We start from the raw sequence: 21,529 nt of genomic DNA, 5'->3' as shown, positions 1-21,529 counted from the left end.
TGAAACTACACTGCTCAAAAAAATAAAGGGAACACTCAAATAACACATCCTAGATCTGAATGAAAGAAATATTCTCATTGAATACTTTGTTCTGTACAAAGTTGAATGTGCTGACAACAAAATCACACAAAAATCATCAATGGAAATCAAATTTATTAACCAATGGAGGCCTGGATTTGGAGCCACACACAAAATTAAAGTGAAATAGCACTACACGCTGATCCAACTTTAATGTAATGTCCTTAAAACAAGTCAAAATGAGGCTCAGTATTGTGTGTGGCCTCCACGTGCCTGTATGACCTCCCTACAATGCCTGGGCATGTTCCTGATGAGGTGGCGGATGGTCTCCTGAGGGATCTCCTCCCAGACCTGGACTAAAAGCATCCGCCAACTCCTGGACAGTCTGTGGTGCAACGTGACGTTGGTGGATGGAGCGAGACATGATGTCCCAGATGTGCTCAATCAGATTCAGGTCTGGGGAACGGGCTGGCCAGTCCATAGCTTCAATGCCTTCGTCTTGCAGGAACTGCTGACACACTCCAGCCACATGAGGTCTAGCATTGTCCTGCATTAGGAGGAACCCAGGGCCAAGCGCACCAGCATATGGTCTCACAAGGGGTCTGAGGATCTCATCTCGGTACCTAATGGCAGTCAGGCTAACTCTGGTGAGCACATGGAGGGCTGTGCGGCCCTCCAAAGAAATGCCACCCCACACCATTACTGACCCACTGCCAAACCGGTCATGCTGAAGGATGTTGCAGGCAGCAGACCGCTCTCCACGGCGTCTCCAGACTCTGTCACGTCTGTCACATGTGCTCAGTGTGAACCTGCTTTCATCTGTGAAGAGCACAAGGCGCCAGTGGCGAATTTGCCAATCCTGGTGTTCTCTGGCAAATGCCAAGCGTCCTGCACGGTGTTGGGCTGTGAGCACAACCCCCATCTGTGGACGTCGGGCCCTCATACCATCCTCATGGAGTCGGTTTCTAACCGTTTATGCAGACACATGCACATTTGTGGCCTGCTGGAGGTCATTTTGCAGGGCTCTGGCAGTGCTCCTCCTGTTCCTTCTTGCACAAAGGCGGAGGTAGCGGTCCTGCTGCTGGGTTGTTGCCCTCCTACGGCCTCCTCCACGTCTCCTGGTATACTGGCCTGTCTCCTGGTAGCGCCTCCAGCCTCTGGACACTACGCTGACAGACACAGCAAACCTTCTTGCCACAGCTCGCATTGATGTGCCATCCTGGATGAGCTGCACTACCTGAGCCACTTGTGTGGGTTGTGGAGTCCGTCTCATGCTACCACGAGTGTGAACGCACCACCAACATTCAAAACTGACCAAAACATCAGCCAGACAGCATAGGTACTGAGAAGTGGTCTGTGGTCCCAACTGCAGAACCACTCCTTTATTGAGTGTGTCTTGCTAATTGCCAATAATTTCCACCTGTTGTCTTTTCCATTTGCACAACAGCAGGTGAAATTGATTGTCAATCAGTGTTGCTTCCTAAGTGGACAGTTTGATTTCACAGAAGTTTGATTTACTTGGAGTTATATTGTGTTGTTTAAGTGTTCCCTTTATTTTTTTGAGCAGTGTATAAACTGACTGTTTCTTTGATTCAAAGTATTTTTTGCAAAAATATTAGGAAGAGTTTACTGGTAAAGAGGAAGAATTCTGCCCTTTGCGACATTCCTCACTCATCTTTTGTAAAGTCAGCAGAACAGATGGTTTTGTTTTTTCCCACTTTTCATGTCCTCTGCCAAAATTTTCTCAAGCTGATCCCTATTTTTTGTGCAATATGTGTAACAAAAGTAACTCTAGTCTTCGAGAAAGCTAAGCAATTTATTCTGGCTGTAACTTAAATAAATATAAATAAGTACAGGCATGTTTACCCCTGAATTGTGTCAGGGCAGAGAGAAGGTGGTTGCTCTTTCAAGCTATTTTAGGAGCAGCTCTGCCTTTGCGTCTAGTTTCAGAATTAGAAGCATGTGCGAACGCAGGTTTGTCCACATTAAGCAGCATGAAATACTTTTATGAATATATCCCAGAATCTCAGACATAACCACGCGGCGCCTAATAATAACAGTGTTATTCACAGCTTCACTGATGATAAGCATACATAAACCACCTGTGGCCGAGCAACGAGAAGACGAGAAGGCATTGCTGTTTACAACACACTTGCCAACACACTTGAGCACCTACATTATTAGAAAACAAGCCACAGATTCGTTGAAATTGGCTAGAAAAGAAGGAGTAATGTGGTGGCAGATGACAGACAAGCGAGCTCTAAACTTCCACTCAGCTTACAGGACAAGCAGGTGGAAGTGGGGAGTTCAGGAAGGATTAATGGGTTTTGTGGGAGTTCCCACGGCTGAGAAAAGGGGATGACTACATGTTCTGCAATATCTGGAGACAAGCTGGTGATAGAGGGATAGATTTGTCAAAATGACTTACAGGGAAAAGAGTCTAGAGTAACTTCTGACTAGGAGGTTTGACGTCATGTTCGACTCCTTTAGACCCTTAAAGTTTTATAAATCACAGCGCTCCAGCCGTGCCTTGCTGTTTTAATAGGAACATGTCACAACTTTGGAAGAAACATCAAGGCCTAAAATAACAGGTTAATCTTGCTTCTACATTTATTCTAACGAGTTATACTTCTTGTTAAACAAAGAAAATAACATCCCGAAACTTTGGAGCTGCTGTTCAGAAGTCTTGTCCACTATCATTATCACATTGGAACAATTTCAAACACCTGAGGTCGTCAGATGACTCTGCCTTGTGGCTATTTTTAGAAAATAATTGCCCTTTTGCTACAGCCTTGTAAACAAAAGCTGAATCCAGAGCGATTAGATGGCTGTGACTCCCAGCAGGGGCGCAGCCTCGAGCTTTTTCCTCTCACACACACTGCGGCTCGTTGCTTCGCCGTCATTAATGAACCCCCTAATTATTTCACTAAGCTGACAGCATTCTAGGGTTTGATCAATGGTGGGATCCTCTGACCTATTGATGTACTCCCATCAGTATCCAGCGTATTCATAAGCAGGGGGAACCAGCGCGGCACTTCCTCCCTCTGGGGACCATGTGATCGCAGATAAAGATCATCAAACAGGAAGCCGCTCTTGTGCTGCCCAAAGCCCAGGCACCCAGTAAGGAAGCAGATCATTCCTGATATAGAGCAGCCTAAACACAGAATCGAGCTATCTTGACAAAACAAACATTGGATGATGGCTCTAATTAAATTAGACCCGTCACTTCCAAGAACTCATAGTCCCCCCGTCAGGTTCAGGATATGACCAATCTAGAAGCCAAACTTCCCACAAGAATCCTCCCTCTCCACACCTCGATCATTATCATATTTTCATCACGAACTTTTGGCCAACATGTGCTGCTTCAAGATGGCCTGTGATTTATGAACCCTATATTTTTCGCTTACTTGTCTTATTGACATTTGAAGCATGCGCACGCCGCTGCCATTTCTGGAACGAGCAGTAAGTCGCTGTTTGCGTCTCAACCGCTGCGAGACATTGTCAAAAAATAAATAAATAAACAGAATAAAAACAGGCCAAGGTCCTGAATCCTTCTCTGAGTCACGGCGAAGTGGATTTTCTGTCTCGGGAGACGAACCGACACACCCCGCTTCTTTTCTGAAGGCCTTCAACTGCCAAAAAACACTTAGTTTTCCATCTTCAAAACTTCCCCCTCCTCATCTGACCTCAGCCAGCTCATCGGCGGGGCACTCTTTTTATCTTTTAGGAAAACAGGTGGTAATGATTGTTAGTCAGAGCTCATATGATGCGGAGCTGTCTGCCTCCATGTGTTTTCTATTTGGAATGCTGCATTTGCTAACATGGCACAGTCAGGTTTAGGAGGGACTCAGCAGATATTTCTGGTCACGCCTGCGACGCGGCTCAAAACAACCACCGCCCGCTCCCACTCAGCTGTTTCGGGTCATTCCACATGGGGTATGGGACATGGGGCGCTTTAACCTTATGACATGGAAGGGCTTCGGTTGCACAAGTAAGGATCGGCTTCAGCTCAAACATGAAGATTGCAAATAACTCTGCCGAACTTCCTAACTCGCACCCCATTCTGACTCATGACAAAACAAATCCCGAACAGCGCAGGGCTTCTTTCTGTTTGCCTGCCCCGATTTCCTCTGCCATTTACCGTCCCTTCAGAAAAATGTCAGACTGTCTGCGACTTGCCCACGGGGACGGAACGTGTCATTTGGAGTGTGTTCCTAACATTTGCTTGCTAGCTTTAGGTGGAGGGAGAAAACGTCAGAAAACAAGGCTCTCCTTGGGGAGCCATCAGCAGTTATCTGGAAGAGAAGTGTCTCCTGCCTGGTCAAACGGTGCAAAAAGACAGAGTCCCAGGTTTCCATTTAGAAAGACATTAGACACTGGGTGACAGAACCCTGGCTATGTGTTATTCTGAAGATTTTCAAAAGTTTAAGCAATCTTCAAGCGGGCAGCTTTCTTTTTTTATCTAATCGATGGAGATAAAGAGAGGGCTCGAATTGGATTAGTCATGATGAATCAATTATTGAAATAATCGTCAACTATAAGACTTCTACAGCACTTTATTAAGACACTCAAAGATGCTTTACATGAAATAATTTAGTAATATAGTAATTGATTAATCGTTAACTGGAGTGTGCAGACTCAAAAAAGGTCACTTGCTGACAAAAACAACATATTCAGAGCAGTAAATAAGCCAAAATTGTACAAAATATTTACACATTTTGTACTTAGGATAAAAACACCTTTGTTTGCCAATATGTTTTACCCAAAACTAATCAAGTGGCATTTTTTTATATTCACCTAGTTCGTTCAAATTAATTGAACGTTATGTTATTGTGTTTCAGGCAATGAAATGTTTATCTTTGTATTTAAAATAAAGGAATTTAATTATTTATTTATTTCCATCTTCGATCGCATCTTCCATCCATTTATTTCTAATATTGAAAAGGCTTAAGTAGCTTAATGAAAAATCTGTGGCAATTTTGCTTTATCCGATTAATCAATGAATGGTTAGAATGATCGAGTGATCGACCGATTACCAAAATAATCGCTAGTGGCAGCCCTAAATTGGATCTTGGCAGATAACTGCGAAAATGACGTTAAATCCAGGATATTAAAATAAAACAGATCCTTTAAATGCTGAAAATAAGAAAAAAACATTTGAATGATGATGTGTGTATCCTTTCTTTATCGGAGTGCTAAAACTGAGCTGCTCGCTGTAGTCAAAGCTCACGGTTTAAAAAGCAACAACAACCTTTTGAATTCACTCCTCAGCACAGGTGTTTCTTATAAAAGTAAAAGAAATGATCTCACAGTATATATCGGCTCACTTCTAATCCACTTTGAGCATCTTCCAGCCCCCACATATCTTGGCTGCGCTCTTGGCAGGAACCTTCTGGCAGATTTCCTATTCAACGAATTTCTTTGGAGTATTTTCGGAGAAAAGGCCAAAGCCAACAAAGGAAAAGGTGGATGCAAGTCTGATGGAAGTGTGTTCGCCTTGCCTCGTCGTTTGCTCCAGTGACTGACGACTGGCCGTAGAAACGCAGCATGTTCCGCCTAGAGTTGTGTGGCCATTAAGATGATCACCATCCTAAGAGCGCCATGAACTGAAATAACAAGCTCATCTCTCACAGAGAGAGAGAAAATGAAACCAAGCAAGGCCTGCAGAGAAAGAACAAACCACTGACACTTTCATTTCCTACGAACATTCAGTCTCACACATCGGGGGAGCGTTTGGATCTATATTAGGAGCAGAACTTTTTCCAAAATGCAAGAAGCCATTCGAATTACAGTCAGTGCTACCAGCAACAATTAGTAATTCATAACCCGGCTTGTGGCGAGCTCAAGTCTGGCTGCATTTGTCCAGTTTCTACAAAGACAGAGGCGGTGTTGGCTGGGGCCCAGCTGACCACATGGCTAAGCCGTGTCCACTGAGACAAAAGGAATTCCTAAATCTTCACATGCTCGCCGCCCGCATGAAAAACTAATTGTTCTCCTTTTGAGGTTTACACAAGAGAACACCGTTAAGAGTATCTGAAATAAAATTTTAAAAAATAATAATCATCTTACAGCCCGAAGGTATGTCAGGAGAGCACAGGAACATATTTCAAACAAGCTCCACTGCCGTTCCTAATTAAAGTAAAGGGAATAAGCCTGCTCACACACGTGAGAGATCACAGGAAAGGCTCTTATGTCTCCACTTGGTTTCATCTGTTCGCCTGTCCTCTCACACCTTAATCCGAGGAGAAAGACTCAAAGCGCGTTTCTGACAGACAAAGAGAACAAGGTTTCTAAGAGCCTAAAAGGGAAGCACAATTTCCTTTAATTCACTAAACAAAGTCATTTTTTGTTATAGAGAAATCAAAGTGAAAGTTAGACAGACTATTTTGATACAAGATAATATTCATTTTTAAATACAGCAATAATTAGAACTGAAACTCATGTTTTATTATTTTACATCCACTGTTCTCAAAGCGGTGGTACCTGTTAACTCAATGATTTGCAAGGTAAATGTAACAGAGAATAAAAATAAGTTTGTGACTCCATACTCATTTTTCTCTATAAATGAGACTTTGTTCTAAGAATGATATCACATTAACCGTATTCTAGTTGCAGATCAGAAAAACGCACTAATTCCAGTCAGTGGCCTGGCTAAAGCTACAATGTTCTGAACTTTCAAAAACTAGACACTTGTTTACTAAGAAGCTGTGCTGCTCTATGTGGGGGATTTCATTAAATACAAATTATTGGGAACGTAAGCATAATTTAACCCATTCTCACTTCAGCTATCAATAGGAAGACTATTTTGAAACCTGCATTTCTTTGCAGTTTATGGTCAGATATAAATTGGAAGGTGTTCTATTTTTATTTTGTACACAACATGCAAACTAAATTAAAGTCCATATTGTGTTGAACTATTAAAAAATGTTGGTAAAAATGCTGCAAATTATATATATATGTGTGTGTGTATATATATATATATATACACATATATATACATATGTATATATACACATATGTATATATATGTGTATATATACACATATATATATACATATATATGTGTGTGTGTGTGTGGGATAAAACCGATCAAGCAACTATTTCCCTTCCCATCTTTATAGACTCTTAATTGGGACACAAGTGTAACTATGTTCTCTCGATAAAACATCATCAGAAGCGGTTGTCATGGCTTTTAGGGCTCCTGCGGAAATAAATAAATAAACTGCGGTGATATCTTACAGGTGTCCGTTGTTCGCTTCCGGCTACAGGAGACAAACCTAGCATACAGATTTCTGAAGCCCTACAGAAACTGTGGGTCAATTTTTTCTCACTCGTGTTTCTATTAGCCAGCGTTAAGCTTCGGTGCGGTTTGAAAGGCAGCGGTGAAGAAGGAGGAGGGAGAGGAGGGGGGCACCCACCACGAGAGTCTGCCCGCTCGGCTGGCTCCTCCCGCGGTCAGCCTGCTTTCATTCCGCCGCAGGAACAACCGTTATCTCGCATCACTACGTCTCTGCCGTCAGCGCGGCCCCGCAGCCTCGCGTTAAATAGTTAACTGCTCCAGCTACGAAACCGCAAATATACATATTTGATTAACCAAACTTGACGAAAGTTTTTTTTTTTTCTCTCTTTTATTTCTGTCTGAACCTTTTGAGTCAGGACACACACACCCACACCCACCCTCACGCGCCATACACACACACACGTGAACCCCAGCGCGCGCGCTAACAAAACGTGCAACTTAATCAAGCTGACGTGAAACGCTAGGTTGATTTAACGACAGCTCCGCTATGTTAATGTTTTTAAAAAAGCGATATACTGATGTAAACAGCGGTAAATGCGACGCAGTCTATTGAGAAACAACAGGAGGACGAAGCAAAAAGTTGTGAAAAAATGCGACTATCCTCTCTTTACATTTCGGTTAACATTTTCTAAATAGTTCACATGTGCTTGGGGTCAAATATAGCGGGTTCACTTTTGAGTTTAACGGTAGTTGCGTCCAACTAGTTAGTTGTGAGTCCCGGTCCGTTTTCCATACAACGCGGAGGCAGAAACGGTGATAAAAAACTGATGCAGGAGTTGACTGGCCACGACGGCCACGTCCCAAACAAAGCCACGGGGCCGAAACAGCAGCTGCTTTGGGTCGCTTTTTTGTACTTACAGTGAGTTGAGAGGAGAGTCAGGAGGCAAGCCAGACGTGTTTTCGCCATCTTGGTGTCGATGCAATGCTCGGTGCGGCTGGCCGTACATGCGCAAAGTAGCCTCAACAGCTTTGGTGAGGATAGAGAGACCTAGAGGGGAAACTACCGGAGGGAGAGAGAGAGAGAGAGAGGCAGAGAGGGGCGGGGGAGCTATTATATGGGGTTTCCATGGCTACCGAAAGCATCACTCACACAGACAGGAATTTATAGTTGACACGATGAGGAAAGCTTTTACTACTGTGTCCTTACACTGCTGTTGGCAGGCACCAGCTGGGAACCCAGATATGAATCCACCAGCTTCAAGACTTTTATGTGATGTGGGAGGGAATTGAGATTTGAAAAAAAAATAAATTATATATATATATAAAACAGTGTCTTCACATTATTTTTGCTTGAATGAAAAGTAAACGCAAATGCTTTTAGGTGATGCTATAGCTCCTAAAAAGGAATACAAATATAAATTACTGCTCTAATGATCACCCAAGGCTATTTTATGCTACAGGAAAAATATTTAATGAGATCAAACCTGAACTTAGTACTCTGCTGCTGTGACCAAAAGTGCCCTCTAAAAACTGATGGGTCAGACTAGTCTGCATCCTAAGCAAAAATATAAGAAGAAAAAAAAAGTAATGATGCAGAATAATAATAATAATAATAATGTTATTATCAGTGGGTTGAAATGCTTGTTGTCCATTTAAGATGACATTACCCTTTTACTTGCTGAGTAGTATGTAAGCATCATCTATTGAAATAATGGTGACACCATAATTTATTCTTGACAAGTGTACATCTACTAATGCTGTGATCAATCAAACATAGCACAGAGAACATTAATCCTCAATAATAATAAAAAAAAGAGGAATATGTCTGAAAACTATATTCTGGCATTTTTAGCAATAGTGCCATGAGCAGCAATTTTGCCTCCGAGTTTCACTTGTTGAACTTTATAAAGCTGTCTGAACAAGCAACAATATTTCTGAGAAGCACCTCTCATGCTTATTAAACACTCCCATTAAAATGATACTCTATTAAATTTAAATCAGAACTCCTCAACACAAAATTCAGCATGAGATAAATGACATGTAAGAGATCCAACAGACGTCATATGCATTCATCTAAAATTATACATTAACCAATAATCTGAAATGTAACACATGGTTTAATACTACATAGCTAAGGGTCTTGCACAAGTACCACCAGTGCAACGTTAGGAGTGCAACAAATAGACCTTCATTTATTTTTACTCTCTGTAAATCATTTCTCTGTCATAAACTGAGGAAATGCTGTCTTGACATGGCACTGCAGTCATGTCAGCCCAGGACTCTCTTACCTTGTTCACATTGAAAGAACAAGCTCTGTCTTGTTAAGTCCTTTCACATCACACTGGATACAGTCCTTGGGTTATGCCAAAATGCATTGCTTGCATCAAGCTATTTTATTTTTTTCCACATACTGAGCTCTGCTATAACTCTGCCAGGGCAGAAAAATTCTCCCAAACAAGTAAACAAGCTCTTATGAGACAAAATAAGCTTATTTATGACTTTATGCTACTGTATTGCGTAGAGATGTCCCATTATCCGTCAGTGGATGTGCACTTTGGGTGAATTCTGTTTGCGTAAAAGTCAGTGGAGACAGTTGTTTACCCTCACAGAATACTTAATTAGTGCAGCAATTCTATCTAAATATAGGTATATCATGTCTATATTCTGCTTGGGTGCCTGTGAATTGCATTACATAACCTGTGCATATGTTTAATTTAAGCTGTACACTAATGTAAGCCAGGTGAAGTTATCACAAATACTTTCTAGGTGAGAAAGATTGTGTGATGCTGGAATCCTGAAGTGGCCATTTTTCGGTCTCGTTGCAGCCTCTTCTATGAACAAGTAAATGTTTAGGGTGACCGTGGCTCAGTGGGAGGAGTAGCTGTGTTGAAGTATTTGAAGTTGAGGGTCTGAATCCAACTTCCAACTCCTGGGCAAGACACTTAGCTCCTACTTTCTGATTTGTGTGTTGGTGTATAACTACTAGAGATGCACCGGCACGCTATTGAAATCTGTATCAGTCCCGAAATTGAAAAAAAAATAATAAATTAGCTTAGTTAGCGGCGGCAACCCATAAAGGCAGATCTATTCACTCTATTTTGATGCTTTGTGCTCGGTGCAATGTCATGCTTTTTTAATTATTTTACATTATATTTAGAATTCCTAATTGCACTTTCCGAACTATTTGAAAGAAGGTTTGTTGTTGTTTATTTTTCCTTGTTTGACCAAGGAAAAAATGGTCAGTTTCAGTTTTCTTATTATTTTTTATTGGCTGTTATTCTCCTGATTACATGGACTCAACAAATTAAAGTCGAGTGGGTTTTTAAAAAAAAATCATGTTTAACCAAGCTTATGAAGCTGTTGATGTGGTTAATTGTGCTGTACTGGTGCAGAATCATCAAATAAATTCGTATTTCAGTAATTTATGTCTGTGTTTAAAAAAATAAACAGTTTAAGTCAATTCAGCTTTTTTTGTAACCAATCCAGATATCTGGATAAGTATCAGAAGTTAAAAAAGTCAATCCCTTCTAACTACCGATGTGTTTGTGAGTGGCTTTTTACCATTTAGTATTTCAGACAAAGTTCACTGAAAAATGATTGAATTCTTTCACCTTTCTTTTATAGATTTTTTAAAATATATATATTTTTTGTGACTGGCAAAAACATAATTTTTCCTGTTTGAAATTATGAAACATTTGTCACTGGAAAGCCGATGTCTCCATACCCTGTATGAAAAAACACAACCTTTTTTTTCCCTCTCTGCCTGACATTAAACAACGACAAACTTTTTCTGTTCTGGGTCAGTTAGGATTACAAAAATGATTTTTTTTTTTCTTTTGCTAAATGTTAGAATAATGACAATTTTAGAGAATTTAACCCTAATAGCTGAAGGTTTACAAGTATTTCCATTGTTGTAGTAGAAGTGACTTTTAAACTATAACTTAGTTTAACAATTCCTGGCTCCTTGCTCACACACACCTTCTTAGCTCACTCTACATTTTATTGAACTGAGATCAATTAAATGCAGAATTATCAAATAAATTTGTATTTCAGTAATTTATGTCTGTGTTTAAAAAAAATAAACACTTTAAGTCACTTCAGTCAATCATAAATCAACTTTATAATTGACTTTTGATGCATATTTTGACGTTGATATGGATGGTTGTTCATTTGGAAGACCCACTGTGCCCGAGTTTTAACTTCCTTTCATTCTTCAACAAAGAACCATCAAAATTGTTGATAAAATTAATTAATCACAGAGAAACAACAAACAAGTTCTTTTGCTATATTCAAATTTAAGAACAGGTAAGTCTTAGGATTTGATAGATTTTCAAGCACCCAAAATATGTGGAGAGTAAATTTGATTTTACAAGTGGAAGTTCAATTTATCCACAGCAGGACCTTTTTTTTGTGTGTAATAAAGATAATGTTTCACAGAGGAACACCGTGGAAGCTCAGGCGTTATGCACTAAATCATCCAGGTTTATCAGTTATTTGATTTAAAAGTTTAATGTTGTATGTGTTACCTTGCAATTCGTAAAGCCAATTTATATTTGCCTTTAATACAACTTTTTAAATATTACAAAGCAGCATCCTAAACACAGAGCACCAAATGTACATTTGAATGCCACAGTTCATGTTTACTTTATCTCGTGAGCATATTTATGGCTGAACATTTGAAGGGAATCTTCCTGGAGTCTCATGAAGATCTATCAGGGGAGGAAACACACTGAAGTCAGAAAAAGCAGCAAGATCCTCGGATTCGCTCATCAAAAACCCGTTTCTGACTTCTTCGCAGCCTCTACGACAGCAACGCTTTGTGCCGCAGAACATCTCAGCTGTCAGCGTCCCACCCAGACACACAGACCCGGTTCAACATCTTTCTCTGTGAGGGTGAGTCTACTCTGTAACAACCTGGTTAGAAAGAAACAAAACAACAACAACAACAACAACTGTGCATGACTGTAGAAGTGTTTTACTCCCCTTTCCTCTTGTCAGGGAAAACAGAATTAGACCAAAGGGCTTTTATGTACTCTGCTCCCACAGCCGATGGGGGGAAAACACACAACCAAAAGAGCACAGTTTCTCTGCATGAGGTTAAAATGATTACAGAGCATGTCAGGGCAGATTCTCTGAGAAACAAATTATTCTTTTTGTTTGCAGTGGATGTTTCGCTGGCCTTTTACTGCTTGCTTAATCACCTGCCACTTAGCCTTCTACCTGCAGTTGACTCTAACATACGACCTCCTTTTGGTGTCTCATCAAAACCATTGTCACATTTCAAACATTACATTTGGCCGTGGAGATGGAATGGTTGCTTATCAAAGCTCACCTATGATTGGTGTATTTCTTGCCCATGCAGTCAGACGTGGATCTGCCAACCAGATGGTAATACCTAATGGCATCCCAATGGAGCTCTTATTGCTGTCATGCCAAGTTAATCCTGCCCTACAAACAAAACATGGCAGCAGCTTCAGCTTTACTCAAAGCGGCACTGCCTACAAAAAGCCAAAGGTTCTTTTCTTAGAAAATTGGCAGACGATTACATTATGATCAATCAAATAAAGTATTTTTTGCTCCAACAATGTGCACACTCGACAGTCAGCCGACACGTGAACGACGTCCTGTCTCCAGTTCAGTCGGAGAGCAGAATTTCGTTCTGGAAACTGTATCCGATACAAGCAGATTTGTCTGTGAGACAGGCGGCCCCGGCGCGGGCTTTTGGAAGAGGCCAGAAAGGCAAACAGGTAACAAAATAAAAGGGACACAAAAGGGTAACAAAGAAACTGGAAATGCACGTGATGCGGACCAGTGTGCGCAGGAGAGGAGCACAGACAAAGTGATAGCTGACAAAGCCGGAAGCCGGCCCGTATGTGCAGAGGATGAAGAGCCGTACGTGAAATGACAGGTGAAAGAGGAAAACGCTGGAAGAGCAGCGAAAGAGGAAAATGAAAACTAAAGACACAGCAATGATCAGGACAACAGAGATGCTGCAAACTGTCCAGGTCGGCAGCCAATATTATCTTTGCTCCTCAAATCGGATTTTTTTAGAATATTTTCACTATTGAGATCCGCCCCTTATTTCGACAGCAGATCAACAGTTTTCCTGTTGCGGTGAATTGTTTCTCTGCCGTTACGCATTCAGCAGCACGTTCACAAGATCGACTGACAGCGCCAAGATCCTCCTTCTGGCTTTGATAGGTTGTCTCTGACCGGAAGAGATGCATTGAGAAGTTTGATGTTTTCACAGATTTTCTGACTCATATCATACTCTCACGACATGCAAAAAGACACTTTCTATATACTGCAGCTTTAAAGTTAAATGAAGAAAATGTCTTCACATTGATGTAATTTGGCAGAATGCAGATGAAAACCGCTTGAAGTGTTTATTTTTGTGTCTACAGGGATACATAAAGGTCCTTTTTCTGACTGGAACAAACATAACTCTATTAGCGTCTGCAGGATATTCTACGGAGCTAAGGAGACAGAGAGTGTCTTCATGTTCTCCATGTCAGTGCGTTTATTCCAGCTGTTACATGACAGACAGAAAGCCCTGTAGAGGACAGTGAGAGGAGCTGAAGGGGTCATTAGGATGACCTTGCTCTCTGCCCGGGATCTGTGTCGGAGCGGCTGCACGAACAGAGCTCTGAACATTGCTAGAGACTCTTCTCCTGCTCTCCATGAACTTTTCAGCTAAACGACACCGCAGGGTTAAAAGCAGAACTACCAGACAGCCACTCTGCTTTCTGCCTGAAGCTGTTAACAGAGCAGAGCTGCTGTTGAGATGATGCACTTCATGCTGTTACACTCCCTTTAAGTATTTAAAAAAATAAAATAAAATAAATCTGCTGGTAATTTTCACATTAATCTGTTTCTCCTTTTGTCTGCTTGTAATTAGCTATCCGGAGAAATGTGAATAAATACATTTGTTTTGATTGTACAAAGTAAATCTTTGTAGGAATATTTTTCTCTGTGGCAAGAACAAACGAGGCAAAACGTAACTTCTTTTTTTTACTGACTATAATAGTGTAACAGTAGAGCGATTTATTAAAACTGCATCTGTAAAAATAAGTGTGTGCATATGCCTTGGAAATGTCGAGTCCATTGTTGCACCTGCTGTCATCTCTGAGAGTGGAGAAAACCCTCGCACAAGTGGCCTAGAAGAAGGCCTCCTGCTTATGAGGCCCAACCACCTCAACTTACTCCACTTGATCATCAATGGACTCCTCCTGATGCAAATTGATTTTGAGCAGAATCAATTTATCCCAGAACAAGCTACTTTCAGCCTCGTCTATCCTGGATCGGATTATTTTATTCAAGATGGACCATGTTATTTGTGGGTAGAATTTTGAGGAAAGAGATTAATTTAATACAATTTGGAATAAGTCTGTAACATAAGATGTGGAAAAAGTGAAGCATTGTGAATACTTTCCAGAAGCATTGTGTGTTTTGGCCCTTCTCTTTCCTCCTACAACAGACACAGCCGCCAATCCCTCTACCCCAAGTCCTTCCAATGACGGCATCACTCGGGAACAAGACAAGTAGAAGCTGGAATGACTGACTCCCTGTGCAAATGGAGTCTCCATCTTTTCCAGTTAAGAGCAATGTCCTCAGAGTTAGAGGTGCTGACTCATAACATGGTCACTTCACACTAGGCAGCAAAATACTCAAGCACATGCTGAAAGAAAGTGAAGAGCAAAAATGAAACCATAAGATTCCCAAACCAGAAACCCTTGTTCTGCAGAGACAAAGAGAGAGAGAGAGAGAAAGGGGGAGAGAAGCTAGAAGATTATAAAGAAACAAGAAGCTAATAAAGAAGCTAGAAGCTAAAAGTTAAAAAGAAACTCGCTAATAACGAAGTTAGACACTAGTAAAGAAGGTAGAAGCTAATAAATGATTTGCTATCTGATGCAAATCATTTATTAGCTTCTACTAATAAATGTACCTTTTTCAAGAGGTAAATTTGATACAAAACAACACTGCACATTATCAAAAAAACATTGTAATATATATATATATACAGTATATAACAAAACTATCTCCAAATGTGTAACTGTCTGAAATGTTGCAGATTTTAAAACTCTTTTTAAGGAATGTTGAGTAACCTAATATCTTGAAGTCTTTGCACCTTGTCGAGAAGAGGTGGGATGGGACGGTTAAAGCTGTGTCAAATCTGATTAGGCAGTGAAGGAGTGAACACAGGAGAACATGCCATGAGAGCACTTTTTTTCTAAAATCTGCAAAGGATGCATGCTATTTGGAAGCACACACTAAACTGGGATATGGGTTTGGTTAGTGTAAACAAGGCATGGCTAGCAAAGGATCTATGGAAAGGAAGTCTAATTTAGAGTCTTGTTGCTGGAATCTACTTGTACTGCCAGGATCTGTGTTTTTCTGTGTTTATTTAGAGTTTTCTGTGTCTCCGTGTTGTCCTGTTCTCCCCTTGATCATTCCCAGGTGTGTCTCGTTTCTGTGATTGCCCTCTGTGTATTTAATGCCACCTGTGTGTCTGCGTCCTTGTCTTGCAGTCGTTTGTGCGTGTCGTATGCACCAGTCTGTCTTGCTGTCCCTTCGTTTAGCCTGTTGCTACCGACGTTGAGCCCTGGCTTCCGCTCAGTCGTGCTGCCTGGTTTTGTGGACTATTTTCATCATTAAAAGATCATTTTCTCACATCTACCTGGGTCATCTGCGTCTGCCTCAACACCTCAACACCACCATTTCATGACATGTAAACGAGCTGACATTTCTGTACAGCCACACTAATCCTTTTATAAAATTGGAAGCTTGGAGAAAAATTATTTTTGATGATAATCACTAAAATAAAAAACCCTGTCCCTGCCGGAATAATCATGTTGTAAAAGCTGCTGTAGAATAAAAGACAGATACAAGTATACATCATTGCACATGTACTACTTACACTTCAGTTATTTCCATTGAACAATTGTGCCATATCCCAAAGTGTACACAGCTACAACACGGCTAAATTATGCACTAAATGCATCAAGCTTTCTAGTGAGATGTGGGATAAAATGGAACACAAGCCACATCCACCTGCCAACACACACACACACATCCATATGCACTACATTGCATCTTTTGTTTTCATTGTGTTCCTTGTATCTTTTAAATAATAGAAAAGCCAAGAGACTAGCCGAAGTCTCAGATTTACTTTCAGGACTTGGATACAACGCTCACACTTTCTTCATTCGATCAAAACTTGAGCTGCTGGCACCGAGCCGGCATTGTACGCTCCGATGTTTTCCTTTTCTTTTTTCATGTTAGTATTTCAAGCTCACTCCTTTCCTGCTGTTCTCGAGCAACGCACTCGTGAGCGGAGGGAAACATCTCGTCTGTTATGCCAACCGGGAACTGAAAGTTATGCTTTTCTTTTGTCAAATTAGAAAGTATGATGTTAAAAAAAACTTCTCCTATCAGAAGTTATATTTATCTTATACATTCACCTTAAAAATGAAGCATAATTTGGGATGTGCTGGGGTGGCGCAGGGGTTAAGCACAACCTATATACGGGAGGCCTTAGTCCTTGACGCGACTGTCCCAGGTTCGATTCCCGGCCTGGCGATCTTTGCCGCATGTCTTTCCCTTCTCTCATTACCCACTTTCCTGTCAATTAACTATCAAATAAAGGCATCTACAGCCAATAAAACCTTTTAAAAATGAAGCATAATTTGTGCTAATAGTGTGTGTATCAGTGTATTTCGTTGGACTCATTTGTGGGAAACCAGCTCAAAGCGGCGGATTGTTGTCAAACTGAAGAAAAAGGATTCATGTTTTTAATTTTAATATAAAATATTTTATGTTAAAAAGAGGTGTGAATATGTAGTCATATCTAATTCATTGAAGAATGTCAAGAGGAAAGCCATTATTGAGAGAAAGCCACAAGAAGTTAGTGCAGTTAGTGCACTAGGCAAATAGGTTCAGAAAAACTCAACATTCTGTGCGTGTGTAAGAAAAATAACATCACTTCTGGATTAAGGCATTCACTTAACCCGGACTGAAAGTACGAATATTACTTTCCTCAGTTTAGTTGGCATTATTTTCCCAGAATCCCCTGTTCCTCACATGAATGATTGGTCAGTTTGAAAGCAGATCATTTTGGACATTCCGGTTACCGTAGTGAGATTCATGTGTTCGCTTACTATTAAATAACGCTCTGTTAATGTAAAACATATGACTGGTTTGCTTATACAACAGATGACCCACTGAATGTGATACTTCATAACTTCCTACTGCCGTCTCTGACCAACCTGAGCAGAAAACAGAAGAGCTGCTTGCCTCTGTTTAGCTTGGCGTGACCTTGAGGCGCTGCGGCCCCTGCAAACGCTCCAAGCTGTGACTCTGTGGTGTCCTCATTTGAGCTAAAGCCAGACACGTGTCCCACCAGACCGAGCCTTCTGCTGCTCTCTCACCCCGGGCAAGCCATTTGTTTCTCCTCTCACACGAGCTCCTATCTTACATCTCTGCTTGGACGTTCCCACACTGATCAAATTCAACACCGCAATATTTTGACTGCGAGCCACAGCTCAGATGTTCGGCTTTTCAGATACCAGATGTACACGTTGGACTCTGTTGCAGGAAAGAGGAGTGAAATTCCCCCTCCGCTTGCTCAGAAATGTTAGTCAGAGGTAAACATTTATATTTTCAGGTCAGGGAATTTAGCTCTACCGCCAGGGTTGCGGCCAGTGGGCCTGTCTCACTCGTGTTTTGGAAGTTTTGACTGTTCTGTGACGTAGGTGAAAGACAACAGAACTTTTATTCAACTCAAAGGAAACGTTTTCAAACCCCCTGAAAGTTCCGCCTTCTGTCACATTGACGTGATTAAGATCTGTTTTGGTCTTAGTAGACATTTTCTTTTTCTCTTTTTCAGAATCAGTTAAATTTTCAAGATCAGTTCGCTACAATATTATAATTTTTTTACAGGACGTGAGGATGAAACTCCTAGTTGCATTTAAATGCAACCAATGATGATTTTTATGTTAAAAATGTCCACAGCGCTACTTGTGCCATCACTGCTGAGGATGAGGAAAAAAAGAAAGAACACCATCTATGAACGCAGACACGTCGTCCAAACCTGCCGTTATGCAGTTTGCTCGTTCTAAATACAAATAGTATATCTGCAAATCAGATTGAAAAACCCCCCAAAACAAAACACTATAAAACTAAGGTAAAAGCAACATCTTACAGAAGTGGTGTAAAAGTGTGACACAATAGAACTTCAACGTGTTTAATTGGGATTTTATGCTATAGACCAGTGGAAAGACTCCGAGAGTTACCATCCTGCGACTCTTAGATGTTTTCCTTCTCCAACACGCCTGGATCAAATGAACGGCAACCCTCTGCAGAGGGAAGTCAGCCATTTTACTCAGATGTGCTTGAGCACTGATGGATGTAGAAGTTGCAGGGTGGTGGCTCTCGTGGACTGGACTTGCACACTCTGCTATAGATCAACACAAAGAAGTCCATCATTCTGAAGTTGAAGGAAAAGGAAATATGGCTCAGAATCATTTTTGAAGATAAAAATCTGCCTAAAAGTCTTTAGAACCACCTTTAAATCCAGTTACTGCCACGTTTACCAGCTTTGCACATCTACAAATTCAATATTTGCCTATTTTGCTTTGTAAGACAAACTGGATTGACTTGATTGAATCAAACATTTTTATAACAACTGATGGCAACAAAGTTGTTTGACTGTGCTATAAAATGACACTATGTGCCTGAAAAATATATAATACTGCCAACTTTAACTACTGCCAACTTTAAGTAAACACCTGATGTTCTCTGTGTTTACTGACCACTTTTAATGCGAAAGAACCGCTGGAGTGAGTTCCTAACACTGTCTGTGGCAGCTGACAGGTGTTGTTGTTGAGCTGGTCATTTTACCAAACTCGGTCACCTTGTTTCTGGTCTTGCAGAAAAAGCTCAGCAGAAATATGGAACAGAACAGCCCTGCATGTCATCACACCCTGAAGGAGGATGTCTGGTTTGCTCCACACCTTTTAACGTGTCAAATCCATCAAGAAGTGATCATTCTAACGCGTTGACTTTTCTGACTGATCCATGCAGCGGCGGAGGGGATTTTATCTAAGAATCCTTTCATCACCTGTACTGCCCCCTTAGTCAGTGCATTAGCCTGGACGTAATGCAGACTGACTGGCTGTGACATAGATAAAGTCAGCTTCCTGGTCTAAATTCCTCGGAGATTAGATGGAGCATACTTTCATTTCATATCATTCTAAAAAATATTATAATGTGCAAATGCACCTTTGACACAACTTCTTCCTGATAAACGCTTTTCAAAAAAAATTCAAGGCATTAATAACATTTCTTATGTATTCCACTATAATTTTTAAGGGGCATCATTGTTTACTTAATGCGACCGATTGAAGTCTTGTTTCCACAGAACTGCTTCTGGTCTCTGTAGAACAAAACTTACCGTCAATATCCCTGTGCAGGAGTGAACGAATTCCTAACTTTTCTTTTGAATGAAAGATAGATTAAGCAGACTGTCACGTTTTTGGACTGTGAGAGGAAGCTGATTTCTAATGCTTTCGAAACCTTTTAGTTTTTGACCAACAAAATAAAACTGTGGCCCATCACGATCTAGTGGGTAGACGATGGACGGATGGACGGATGGGTTGGTAGATTGATCTTGAGAACTACTCTTTGAGAATCTGATCTTCCATCACTGAAAACATCCGTTTAAAAGAACCCCAATTGCTCTCAAAGCAGCCTCCAGCTCCCCTGGTGTTTTAGATGGTAATGAGTTAATATTTCATCTCAACGCTTCAGGCTGAATTAAAATTTCAACACTGATCTTACAAAATTCCATATCTGGAAAAAAAAAAAAGCGTCAACAGATGACATCCTAGTGAGACGGTCTTTTAGTGTACTTAGCTGCAGCAATGCAGCGGCTAAGTCTGGTTTAGCCCCTGCATTGCTGCTAAACCATTTGACTCTAGGACCAGTTCCAGGTAGAGGACAGTCAGCGAATGTGTGTCTGATCATGAAATTATGTCTCTAGAAAATGAATGGCTGCTGCCAAGTTGCGATATTAGGAACGTTCATCAAAACCAAATGGTGGTCTGAATGCAGTCCTGTTTGGCTGTGTGGGCTTTCCCAAACCGAAACAAGGTCATTGTTGCCTGTCTTTCTATGGTTTCTGGAAAAATGTCAGCAAAGGACCAATAAAATACATTCATTGCACATTTAAGTCCTCAGCTTTTACAGTTGATGCAGCCAGAACTTTTGAAATTGGTACTGTCCTGCCAAGCAGTGGCGACCGTTTCATGCTGAGCCACAGAATAAGTCAGTCACTTTTTGCATGCAGTCAAGACAATCCCCCAGCTAACCCTTCCTGCATTTATTCAGACTGGAGAAGTAGAAGCAGGAGGAGAAAACATCTGAACTCCAAATAGCAACGCAAGCAGATTCAAACCCTGAGCCCAACCACCGCACTGCTGTTCTCCTCCCACTGCAGATATATAAAATATTTAATGATGTCATAATACTCATTCATCAATTAATTATTTCCCTCTGCCTTTAAAGAGTCTGCAGCGTTCAAGCGGGTGACAAATTAAAGAAAAAAAAAAAAGTAACATTTACTCTAGAAGTCAGGGTAGCTTCTTAAGGGATCAGGGCAGATGGATCTGCCAACATCCTCCTGACAATATTCTTTCATTCTGGTTTATGTTGACGAGATTAGGGAGTTTTGTCGAAGAAGTTGCTGAAAAAAGAAATCATTTGAGAGCTGTTGAGGGTGGAAGGACCAGCATAAGATTTGATTTCCGCACAAACTGATCCGTTCATTAACCATTTCTGCCCTGCATGAATAGAGGCATTATTGCTCTGAGGGCTGCACCCTGACCCCCAAAGAGATGCAAGTACTGTGGGCCTCCGAGCCAGCCGTGGGTGGGTCCTCACCTCAAGCTGCTGTGCAAAATTCCAGGCGTCATGGGCTGCAGCTGAATGTCACGTCTGTCCAGACGTCCACAGCGTCTGATTCTCAAACTTCACAATGGGCCTAAAAAGCGTAGTGCCATTTTATAGAAAAATGAACTAGCCATGTTACCCTCTGTTGTTCTTAAAATGGTATATATCAAATACAAATTGAAAGAAGTTTGACTTTTAATTTAATTTAGCGCCTTGAAATTGGGCATCTGTCTCTTTAAGACACTCGTGTTCTTTCTGACACTAACGATGTTTTTACCAGCGTTGCACTGAGAAGTAGCTGGCGTAAAGAGCTCAGCAGATTCA

General features: G+C 41.0%; 1 protein-coding gene across 1 annotated transcript in view; it reads right to left on the bottom strand.

Moving 5' to 3' along the window:
- Positions 1-8,316, bottom strand: part of LOC116716538 (junctional adhesion molecule C-like) — a 50,016-nt gene extending 41,700 nt beyond the window's left edge. The window contains exon 1 of the mRNA XM_032557360.1: positions 8,177-8,316. Within this exon, the coding sequence (XP_032413251.1) occupies positions 8,177-8,225 (49 nt within the window). The 5' untranslated portion in view covers positions 8,226-8,316. The remainder of the gene's footprint in view (positions 1-8,176) is intronic.
- Positions 8,317-21,529: the final 13,213 nt, after the last annotated feature.

Source organism: Xiphophorus hellerii, unplaced genomic scaffold, assembly GCF_003331165.1.
Source record: "Xiphophorus hellerii strain 12219 unplaced genomic scaffold, Xiphophorus_hellerii-4.1 PGA_scaffold_64__1_contigs__length_250000, whole genome shotgun sequence".
NCBI lineage: Eukaryota > Metazoa > Chordata > Actinopteri > Cyprinodontiformes > Poeciliidae > Xiphophorus > Xiphophorus hellerii.
The sequence above is the reverse complement of the archived record's forward strand: the minus strand, read 5'-3'. Positions and strand labels throughout refer to the sequence as shown.